At 44.2% G+C, this 12378-nt stretch overlaps 1 protein-coding gene across 1 annotated transcript in view; it reads right to left on the bottom strand.

The window, feature by feature from the left end:
- Positions 1-12378, bottom strand: part of LOC142578168 (uncharacterized) — a 39499-nt gene that overhangs the window by 11024 nt on the left and 16097 nt on the right. The window contains exons 6-9 of the mRNA XM_075687569.1: positions 12251-12366; positions 11076-11334; positions 9653-9843; positions 8208-8383 (exon numbers count right to left, since the gene is read on the bottom strand). Coding sequence (XP_075543684.1) covers positions 8208-8383; positions 9653-9843; positions 11076-11334; positions 12251-12366 — 742 coding nt within the window. The remainder of the gene's footprint in view (positions 1-8207; positions 8384-9652; positions 9844-11075; positions 11335-12250; positions 12367-12378) is intronic.

The raw sequence follows: 12378 nt of genomic DNA, 5'->3' as shown, positions 1-12378 counted from the left end.
CGACGTGTTGTCAAAATTACCTTTGCTCTAAATTTTCATTACTACCATTGCCCTAAAGTAATAGATCACTGCATACCCCCTCAGCAGTTGTAGTGGTGGTGTGCAACAGCTTCGCTGGACATCCCCCATGTCAGGGCCGGGGTGGCGAGTCAATTCTTTCATTTGGTACCCATCGTAACTACATCCGAAATATCCACGCCATGCTTGGAACGTGTTCCTACATGCGTAGTTTTCACAATAGTTATGACATGGGGTCATAGCTCACTGGCTAAGGCAGTGCTCTGCTGATTTCGAGGTGACGGATTTGATTCCGGCCATGGCTGCGCAATTCCATTGGCGGCGGTATGCGGAAAGGCTCGTGTACTTAGATTTAGGTACTCGTTAAAAAAGTCCTGGTGGCCGAAATTAATTTTGAATCCCCAAAAGGGCGTGCCTCAGATAGTGGTTTGGGCACGTGAAACGCGATACCTTTTTTTAAAGAATAGTCTTTTGTCAAATGAGAAAACAGGCCTATAGGCACGCATACAACAATGTCACGTGAATGTCCTTAGCTGTAAACATTGAGAAAGGAAGCTGGAAGCTCGTCATGGCAGCACTTTTTGTGAATTGGTCATGCTTAAAATACAGCAAGAATTCAATTGAGCAACCGTGACCTGTGCCCTAAAGATGCTTCAGATAATATTCTAATGGGTGGGAAGCGCACATATACGCACGTTTGTCACCGCTATAATAACGTGCCCTCGAAAAGAATGTATACTGCTTAACCTGCGAATGCTGTATCGAAAATTTATGCCTGGGCATTGGATCACGTAAGCTCAACTACTGAAACAGGTAAAAGTGCTCTTCATAAATCAAGTAACAGATACAACGAAGTTTACTCGGTCAGTAACTTAATCCTGTAAAAAAATATCTGTCCTTTTTCAAATAATCCAGCCTAATAAAGACAGTATAAGCGCACACCGAGAGGCGCAGGGCGAGAAGCAGCCCCATGTGTTTATGTCTATGTTTAGATCGTCCTTCTTGCGCTAAATTTTATGCAAAAATATGCACCAACACATCGTTCTGGAAAGAGCATCACTAAGAGTTCGACTGAAGAAATTATATTGCCGTCTTTGTTGTAATTAGGCATATGTCAATTGTGGCTTATCCGCTTCGCCCAATATGTGTAGGTCCTTAATAAAGGATGCATTCTTATTCTGTGATGCGATAACCTGAGATGTCGGCATTTATTGATGGAACCCCCTATTTCAAGTACGGTCGAGCCAAGAGGAGCGCGTTAAGTGATCTCATTTCCAAGTATCGCGCTTGATACACACCGAAAAACACTTTATCGCTGTATACTATGTAGATGTGGGACAGAAATCACCTTGACCAATAAAATGAACGCCTCACAAAGCGCTGAAAATCAGGCTGCCAGCACTTTCAGATGCTATGCATATAACACTACGAGTTTGTTGCTTTAGCCGTTGCCAATCTTACCCTCATGGCCGTCACTCACGTTTAGCGTAGCATGAGCTTCCTAACTTCATTAGATTTTCCGGGCATAGACAACGTGCTGTAGTGGTCACTGGTGACGCTGTAACGCTGTAGTTTTACTTGTACACAAGCGAAAAATATTTACCTGAACATTTGATGCAACCTGACGAAGGGAATCCATTGGAGGCGGTCAGTTCGAGTGGTAGTTTGACAGCTTGCGAAAATGTTGAAGGCTGTTCGCTCAAGAATAGAGGCGGAAGGAAAGGGGTCAACGAATCGAAACGAAAATACGCAGGTTCGCGTGGACAGCCTGCCTTCTCACCGCTAGCCGCACGACAGTCTAGGAGTCTGCCTTCGCTCGGTGAACAGTCCTTTTACGCACAACCGCTGAGTCAAAAACCACGTGAAGGAGTGTTTTGCAACAATGAGCACTTCTCCTTGATAACGCCTCTAGTCGCTTGCTTAGGCGTGTTCGGGCTTGCGGCTCCACCCTGAATAAGTACCAAGAGTCACTGCACTGACAGGTTACCAACACGGCGCCGTGTTTGACACTCTTCCTCTCACGCTCAGATTCTGGCCTCTTTATCAGAGCAGCTGGCGCTCACGGTCTGTTGAAAAGCTCGTACTTTATTTCATCACTGGCTGTGCTGTATCCTGAATGTCATGCAAGTGCATGTTTGCATGTTCCTCAGCTCCTGATGCAAGCGCTGATAAGGCTTTACAGCGTTTTTTTTGTTGCACTTTCGGCGAGAACGACTGGAGCAATATCATTCCGAGCAATCAGGAGCGACTGTCACCGAAACAATACACCTATTGTGTGATGTCGCTGATGCTATCCGAACATCCTCTCTTTTGTGATTAAATGTAGCCTGTTTGTTACGATGGATTCAGCCGCATGGTTGGTTGAAATGCCATTTGATTATTTCATCAGTAATAATGAGTCGTACGCTACAAAACTAGGGCTTGTCTACGAATAATATAGTAGTCTTATACCGCTGATCACTTTCGGCCATTAGAGGTTTTTCAGCATGAACCTAAACTAAGCTATAAATGTGCACACTAGTGTCTTTTCATTCAGGCAGCTTAGGAATGAGCCCATCCGTGGCTGGGAGTCGAATGGGCAATTCTATGTTCAAAAGGTGAATGCAATAACCACTAAATATACTGAAGAAATCCATAGTTGCCATATATCCTTTGATATAAGGAAAAATTTTTAACCGATACGAACATGCCAGATTATTGAAGTTAGGATGAAAATGTTCAAAATAGCTAACTGGATGTACAATTGTTCAATTTCTGTGTCTAACTAGTTAAGACCACGATAAACCAAGAAAGTAAAGCGTGTTCAAGCTGGAAATTGAACAAGCAGGTCTATAGTCGATGACGCATGATGCAATGACACCAACTCGCTTAGCTTAGCATATTTCCATAGCAAAACTTACCTCGCCACGTGCTTTCTTTTTTTTACAGGAAAACTGTATATGACAAGCCTTCCGTAGTTTATTCGGCGTCCGGCAACAGAAAAAAATCACCAAGTGGGCCGATCCTGGTGATAGTGCAGAAAGGGTCCAAGCTCAATGGTACATACCCCTGTGGGCTCGAGAACCTGTAACGCGCCCTTGAACTGTTCTTGTCACACGTGGGACCTAAAGAGGTCCCAGGCACACGGGTAAGAAGAGATGTCTTTTTTTAAAAAAAAATTGTTCGTACAAATTTTCAACAAGGACTTCGAAATTCTCGGCGCCAACCAGACAGACGCGCTAGAGCCATTGCTCGCGCGTTCGTCGTCGTCTTCTTCCACAGCTGGCTCCGCTGTGCAAAAAACTATCATCAGCAATGGCTCGAGCGTTATTGTTTGCCACAGCTCGCTCCGTTGCCGCTCTTCACTCTAGCGTAGAATTCTCTTCTATCGTCGTAACTGGGAGGCCGCGTCTGCGGGGATATGAGCAATTGATTAAGGGGTTGTGAGCCATTCAACAGCTGCGTTATCGATGGGGCGAACACGTATATTTCATACACCCGAAGAACAACATGCGTACGAGGAGCGCCGGAGGGAACAGCAACGGGAGTGCAAACGGCGGCGCCGGCGCGAAAGGACCACCGACGAAGAACGTTCCCGCGATGCTGAACGAAAACGACAATCGCGAGTCCGGGCACCTCCAAACGACCAACGACGCCAGACTTTGTGGGGTTGCTCGACTCTCACGCGTCCCCTGATATGTTATTTTCCGCGCATGTCTTGGGTCTCCTGTAAGCCGGCTTCTCTGCATGTTTTGGTGCTGGCGGCGGCCGGTCGGGATGCAGCGCATTACGGGAGATGGCGCAAGTGTGGCGCTGCTAGCGACACCTAACGGCGGGGTTAGTCGGGCGCGACGGGGAGTAGACTTTTCCTCATTGGCTCACGAGTCGGCAAGCGGCGCGGACGTTTCGCGCATGCTCCGATCTATGCTTCTGCGAGACCGCCTTGCGAGGCCTATAGCGGAATGGACGAATACGATCGTTCAAACGCGCCACCGTTCGCGCGACCGTACACGCGAAGGACTCGCCTTTGGTGGCCAGCATGGGGTAACATATTCGCTCGCTATCCGGTCGCGATGAGTCAGATTTCTTTGATTTGTCGCGCGCCCATCGGCATGTTTTGCGGATAGCAACACGGCTAGCATGGCATTAGTCTATGAAAGGTGCAGTAAATGCCCTTTTGATTGTTTGCGCTACTGTGTTATCGTTCCTTTGTACCAAGAGCACGGGTGAGAACTCCACAACTCGCAACGCAAAAATGACAACCATTCCGCTCCGTGAAGATGGAATGGCATTGAAAGCACTTTGCTTTTCGTTTGAGAGCTTTGACTGTCGTCAGCTTTCGTTGCCATTCCATCTTTACAGAGTGGAATGGTTGTCATTTTTTTAATGATGACTTCCATTTTAGAAAAATTTGGTGCTCACGAGCCGAGAGCTGTGCAGTCACTCACGCAAGCTACAAGTCTTATGCGGACTGGGATTTACTAGTGTATGTTTATTTGTGCCGAAATAAACATTCTACTCTATTCTATTCTCGCGCAGCATGTAATATACGCGGCATACACAGAGGAAATACGATTATTCCCTATATTCCATTCTCGATTTTGTTTTGTGTATGGTTGTACACATATGCATACAAAGCCATGAGGTATATAATTATAATGTAGGCTGTGCAAGCATTCCAATCACGTCTCAATATTGTAACTTTAAGTAAATATCGAGGGAGAAGTTTGAATTGTGTACAATATGGCATAGGAACCCAGATCTCCGATATATTACGGCTTGGCACCCATGATGAGCACTCATTATACGGCCTTAGGAAATCAGGCATGCGCCACCATTGCAGTTAATAGCGTGGGCGCCACGGCAACACGTTCTTCACAAGCCAACAGGCTTATCCAGGGCACGGTCTCCTCACTGCATTCCTGGTAATCCAAAAATAAGTTAAACTCATCAAGTGTTTCTCCACCTGATTTCCAACGTTGCTGTCTCAGTACAGTTTTATTGCGGTAGCAATTATATGGTGTTACGTCTCAACACGGTTAAGGCAATTAATAAGACGTGTGCCGCGATGTAACCCTACCCATCCATCAGAGCCTACCCAGAAGTCAACGCAGCGTTGATGCCTATTGCTGACGGGTCCACAAAAGGCACCCCCACCACTACCTGACAGCCTGAGCTAATGATGAAAAAGGGCAACGTTAAATGCTACCGAAGAACGGCGCCGGCTTTGGATTACCAGGTTGCTGTCCGGTCACATATTACATACGCTCAGAGGTAGGAATACTGCGGAACGATGCGATATTAGGGGCGGGGTACTGCAACTAATTCGACAATGGGCGTTGGCCGTGATAGTATTCAGATGCCCTAGTCGAGTCGCCTAGGGAAGACGACTGTATTAAAAGAGGAAACCTTTCGCGCAGTGAGGCCGAGGTATGTTGATGTGAACTCGCACGTTTAGGAAGCTGCCACGCCGATGGCAGCTTGCGGCGTCGGGAGTGACGCCCTTAGCCATTGGTATATAAAACAACAAGCCTAGCAAATAATTTCAGTGTTGTAGCACCGCTATGGGAGGCGGCGTGCTGTAAAAATTCCCATCACTACAACTACTCTGAATTCCCATTACTACCATTACGGTAGGCCAATAAAGCATTGCATACCACCCTCAGCAGTTGTAGTGGTGGTTTTCAACAGCTTCGCTACGCATCCACTTTCGCTGAGCCGGATGGCAAGTCAATTTTAAGTATGTATTGTAATCTGAGAATGTGGTACTACCGCAGTGTTTACTTCTTTTTCTTGTTTCTTTCCATATTTTTGTAACCGCAAATATTTATACATATATTTCGTGTTTGTTCTTCTCTTGCATTTTTTGCTCTGCTGTTTTCTTTTTTCTATTTCTTTTTACTAAGAGTCCCTTATGATTCTACGTGCGAAATCCCGCGCGTTATTTATTTGCGCCATATATACGAAAGCAGTACTTGCTGCCGACAGGTATGACTTTTTTTTTAACCGTGCAGTTGTTTTATGTCCTCGAACTGAATATGGGGGACGAGGAGCTGACAAGCTGTTCCTAAGCAGCTTTTGCTCGACTCCCTCTTTCTCCTTGTAGACAAAATAAAGATTGATTTGATTGATCTAGTCCAACTATTTTTCATTATCCTGGACTTGTACTGAATGCTGTAGCTTGCTGGCAATAAAGCTTGCAGCAATGCGTTTCCCTACATGCTCCAGCTGCATGAGATTGCAATAACAGCCTATTAAAACATATTGAGATAATTAAGTTGTGAAAAAAATGCACAGAAAGTTAGGAGTCGGTTGGTCGCTTAGTGTAAATGGCTACATGAAACGGCATTTCGAATCTGTATTTTTAAAAAATATGCGCCATATATGATTAAACAGTATGTATACCTCCACGTGATGAAACGTCTGCGTGAATAATAAAAAAAAAAGAATTGACTTGCGTGCCAACCGAAAACACTTGTGATAACTCTAGTAGGAGTTGAGATAATGAAGGCGTAATAATAATATTTGGGGTTTTACGTGCCAAAACCATTTCCAGATCATGAGGCACGCCGTAGCGGAGGACTCCGGAAATTTTGACCACCTGGGGTTCTTTAACGTGCACCTAAATCTAAGCACACGGGTGTTTTCGCATTTCGCCCCCATCGAAATGCGGCCGCCGTGGCCGGGATTCGATCCCGCGACCTCGTGCTCAGCAGCCCAACACCATAGCCACTGAGCAACCACGGCGGGTCATGAAGGCGTAATACGTTTCACAGAGTTGGTTAATACAACCAAAATTTTCTATTTCAAAAGCCTTGATAAATAAAGAACGGCAAGAAAATAGTCCTGAGTGCAATTTAAAATGGATCGCTCGTCTGGTGGGCTTTCCTTTACTGTGTCAACTGCCTGTATTTCTAGTGCTACAGCGGAAGAAGGTTGTGTTTCAAGGTAATAGAAATTTCAATTGTACCTAATATGGCAGGATAAGATTGCATGAGTATGTTCTCCAAGTAGTTACTGGCATGAATTACCTTACTTTAATTTTTATGCCTGTCGGTTTAGTAACTGTTATGGCTCTGCACTGTGACATTTGGCGGAGATATTTCTTAAAGAGCTCCGTGCTACCTTTTTAGTCTTCTTGGGTAGATGAATACTAGCTTTAATGCACGCAGAAGTGCTAAAATTTAGTATTCCACTAAATTTGAACATTGTGTGTGCGCAAAGAGCTACAATCGGGAGGCGCGCGCCGCGGCGCAGCCTTTCGAGTTCGACTCAGTATGGCGGCAACAGTGGCAGCATCTCCACGCTGAACGAAGAGACGTGCATTGAGGCATCTTAAACGCGATAGAGAATCCCGGATCCCGGTTGCTAGTACGATGTGTAGGCTAGCATTGCTAATTATACCCTCAACCACTTCTCCAATGTTACAGCAGAGAAATATACTGCGCCTGGAGAATGCCGTCACTGCACAAGCTGCTATAATTGGCCGAAGTCGCGCTTTTCAGCTTACCTATAAATGAGCAACGAGGTGAAAGAGATTAAATGAAATCAGTACTAAAACATGAAAGCCAGGATAGGAAAAAGGAGGATGAATCAGCCATGTTTCTTCACCGCTGGGGATCGTCACATGATTGGAGCATTCATTTTCACGACATTAGGTCACTTCGTACGCACCTGCGAATGTTTGTTTGAACCGATATCTCACGAAACTGTGCAAGACATCTCTAACTCAATAACAAAATAGTTAGTAGGTCGGATCCTATTTATTGTAACATCATATAGGTGTAGGCGATGGCTCACCGAGAACTAAAAGAAGGAGCTGCAGCAAACAATCCACTAACATAAAAATATTACATAAGCTGGTTGGATTAAATAACGCATATCTTAACTGTTTCGCAAGATGATACCAACTCAACTGTCATGCCTTAATTCACTTAATTTTATTGCGTAAATTATGACCCTTCGTTCGTCTTTTTTGTTCCCAGATCAAGTAAACGAGAAAGAAAGTCCCCAAAATTCGCACTTTCTTTCAGAACCTTGGGATTCTTCATTCGGATGCTTTGTCACCGTGACTTTACCACACGTTTCATATCGCGTAATAAATGTGAAGAAAAAAGAAACGTGGTGAGGTAATAAACTGATATTGATTTTATTATTTCGCGACCTAAGGACACACAACAATCCTGTGTCGAAAAGCTCCGGCGACTCTACTCGCGGCATACAAACTTGAGCTGTTGCGGCACGGGCATGTTTAATGCAACCGCAGCTGGCTCCAAATCAACTCTCTTCCCATCCGCGGGCCTCACGGTGAACTTCTGGAGGAGCGTTGTCAGGTAGAGGAAGATTTCTACAGTGGCCAGAGTCTCTCCGGGACACATCCTTCTGCCTGCGAATTGGAGACCGAGGAGATAGTAGATAACTTCCCATGTAAATGACGAAGATTGAAATGGGCCTCAGCAAAAAATAAATAAATAAAGGAAAGTGAAAGAACAGGGAGTGTGGCAAAGGTGGCAGGATCACTTTGCAGAATTCACGAGAACGTGATGAAATATTACATGTTCATATACAAGTCGCGTATAGTTCAAACATGTGAAACGCCATAGTAACAGGCTCGCCAACATTTGAAAAATCACGATCGGTCAGCAGTTGACGGAATAGTTGACGATAATTGTTGCATAAGGCGTATTCGTGCGCCCAAAGAAAATTCTCAGCTGACACAACAATAGCACATTTGCAGCTGAAGCAAAAATTTTGGCTAAGACCAGAGGAATGGCACGTTAAATTTGCACACGGTGGTACACAGACCGGTCACGGGCAAGTTGCAGACAGCTGAAATAGGCACAATGCACAGCCAAACAGGTGAACCCAGAATTTAACAATATTTATTGGCCATATGCTTGGCTCTTCAAGCCTTAATTACGGTAATATGAGCATTATGGTGTGCGTGTCCTGCTCATGCGCGAGGCTTAACTTTTCAGAACGATCGTGAACAGGTATAGAAAACCCGACGGGCCGAGTACGACTGTTTGGACCGGGTTGTTTTTAGATTGCGTGTGTATTATGAAGGTTCAGTCTCTTCTAGGGAATGGAATCAGTGGGCGTGCCTGTCGAACGCGCAGTGTGTATTCTTGAGTTCCTTTAATTTTTCTTTTGGTATGAAGATCAAAGATGCCGCAGGAACGCACTTTGAGTGATTTATAAAATAAATGTCAGTATAGACACCGTTTCATGTTCCAGCTGTAAGCTTAAGTATGCAAACAAAGATCTTTTCTACGTCACAGTAAACATTAAGCTGAATCACAATACAGGAGACAGCATAAAAGAAATGGGGTACAGCTAGCTCTGGCTTAGATTCAGAGATGGCTTCAACTTCTATGCCCTGTCTAAATATAATGCCACATTGTATAGGGAGCTATATGAGGCCAAACTCAGGCGCCCTCGAGTGGTAATATGGAGCTTAGGTGCGAAGAAACACACACGATAAGGATACCTGCATTGACATCATCACGCTTCTGGTTGGCTGACTCATCACGCTTCTGGTTGGCTCTATGTTCTATTTCAGTGTGACGTTATGGTGGGCCAGATTATGAACCGAAAAAAAAAGGCAGCTAGCGTTGGTCATGAAAACAGCCACGTATTCAGTAATTCAGTTTACCAATGGAGAAAGGAATGAGCTGGTCTGGCTTGGCTATCAGACCGGAACCGTCCTTCTTCAAGAAGCGGTGTGGGTCGAACATCTTGGGACTTTCCCAAATCACGGGATCCAAGTGAACGGCCGAAAGGTTGGGAAGGATAACAGTTCCCTTTGGAATGAAGTAATCCTTGTATTCCACGTCCTCAGCAGCCCTGAAAAATATATGTGTATCTGGGCTTCCATGAACACTGCATTTCGGTTCACGTAGAACATCTACTTTGAGAGTCATGAAATTGAAATCTTTGTGTTCGATGAAATTTTTTATTCAAACTGATGTACTGGCCGCCTGATGAGAGTGTTTCTCCGCTACTCGAATGTATTTAAAAAGCGACAGTGAGTTTTCAGCTTTCACATGAGGACTTACGCCCCCGGCCGGTATTCTTTCTCTTGTGCGATGAACTGCCTTCGGTCAGAGCTCCGAACAACAGCGTGCGCACAGGTTATGAATATTTCCGGGATAACACAAATGCGGCACGAAGGAAAGCTCGAAAAGTCAGGAGTGCCACGTGTACTCATTATTCATTTTGTCAGGTATCGAAGCGATATATGTTTAGTGCATAGAAAAGCGTTACTTCGTGCATTCTTACTGTCCATGTGTTTTTTTTTTGTGTGTGCCTTCGCAAAGTGAAATAACTTATAATCACAGATTGATCGCTGCAGAAACACCTTCCCTTCAGTCGCTCTCTCGATTATGCGGAAAAATGGCGCTCTGCTAACTAGCGAACTGAGGATTGGGGCCATCTTTTGCAGCAATGAACTGGTTTATTTTTTCTATTTTCTCTTCTTGTCATGGGCGTCGCATCGAGTTGATAATGTTTGTCTGAGTGAATCAGGAAGGACCAAAAATGTGACGAAATGGAACAGATCGTTATATCATAGATTTCTAGGGGCTGTATTTTGAAGCGGTACTTTTTTTTCATTTTTGATACTTTTTGCACTTCACCATTTCGTCAGCTGGAGAACTGTTCACGCTGTAGCCGGAATCGGCCACTCACCGGAGCCGATGATAAATGCATGCATATAATCGAAGGAAAAGAATCCTTAGAGAATATGACTTTTGGTCAACTTTTTATAAATAGTTGCAAGTTCGTAGTTTATAGTGCACAACAACTTTGGTTAGCGTTCTACAAGACAAAAAAGAAATGTATAAGAATGTTTGATTTTAGAATTAAAGTCCGTACGAAACAAAAGCTGGGACCATCATGAAAATCCTCATAACGCCACAATGCAATTCGCGTGCACCCATAAGCAAAAAGTACACGGCGAGCCAAATATGCGCGTGCGAGTACGGGAGTCTTGCTTCACATTTTATAGCCACTTGTTTGTGGAATGCACTGTCATGAAATGCTTTACCGTTAAAGATGCCAACCTGGAGTACACTTACTCTCTCGGGATACTGAGTGGCGCGACAGTGCGCCATCGATACATTTCCCAAATGGTGGCCATTGTGAAGTGCATCTTGTTGTGATCTTCCCAGCAGGGCGCTCTCTCATGCCCGACCACACGGTCGATCTCGTTCTGAATGTTGCGCTGCACCGAGTCCACTTTGTCGGCGCAGTTGAGGAGGTGCCATTGTATCGATAGCTGGACAGTGTTCGAACCAGCTCCGAAAAAGTTCAGGACGTTTCCGAGCAGGTTTCCCACTGAGAGGTATGCATAGGAAGCAATTTTCAGTGCAGCAACAGAAAGGTACTGTAACGGGATAGTACAGCCGGCAGCAAAAGTCTATAGAAACCACGACTTCCGCAAATGTTTTTAATCTCTTCTAGCACAGCCGTGCAACGTGGGATTCTATCAGCTGCATTACATTGGTTAAAGAACCGAACGTGAGTTGTACCGCTTCATTTCAGCCTTCCTGCGAAGAAACATTTTTCTTGTTGGCCACATTTGTGGTCTCCAGGCGGTACGACTGTACATCAACTCAGTTCGTTTGCTTCGGCCTATCACATTTATGCAAAAGCTAACACATAATAATAAAAGTAAATATCATTGGTTGCAGAAGGTGCGACCCGAGGAAAATTTGTCAAATTCCAGCACGCGGAAGGATGTGACTTAAGATTTCACTGCGTGTAAGTAGCATCCGTCTCGTGCCAGGTGCCTAAAACTCGCAGCCGCAAATAAAAAGTGAAGCTAACATGTAAGCATAAAGTTTCGCATGTGTTTTGCATGGGGCACTCAACATATCAAGTGATGCGCACTGCGACAATAAAGTGTCGGTCTGAACTTAATATAGCAAACACTACATTTCCTTATTATTATTATTATTATTATTATTATTATTATTATTATTATTATTATTATTATTATTATTATTATTATTATTATTATTATCATTATTATTATTATTATTATTATTACTATTATTATTATTATTATTCGCAGTAATTTTGACCGCCTGGGGCTCTTTAACGTGCACCCAATGCGCGTTATATACTCTGTTGATAGATCCCATGTACAACAATGCTGCATTTTGTCATAAGGCTTACGGATATTAGATTGCTGGTTCTCAAACACTATGGTTATCAGCCGTTGTTCTATATTTAGCGGCAGTATACTCACTTTTAAAGCTTGAGTGTGGGTTATCTTCATTCTCCTTCATCTTCTTGATATATCCGTCAATAAAATCTCGATTGCTGTTTTCGTCGAGGCTAATTTCATGCTGCTTAACCTCCTCGCTGAAAATAAGC

The sequence above is a fragment of the Dermacentor variabilis genome, chromosome 4, assembly GCF_050947875.1.
Source record: "Dermacentor variabilis isolate Ectoservices chromosome 4, ASM5094787v1, whole genome shotgun sequence".
Classification (NCBI taxonomy): Eukaryota; Metazoa; Arthropoda; class Arachnida; order Ixodida; family Ixodidae; genus Dermacentor; species Dermacentor variabilis.
Note: the sequence above shows the minus strand (reverse complement) of the source record. Positions and strands in the feature narration are given on the sequence as shown.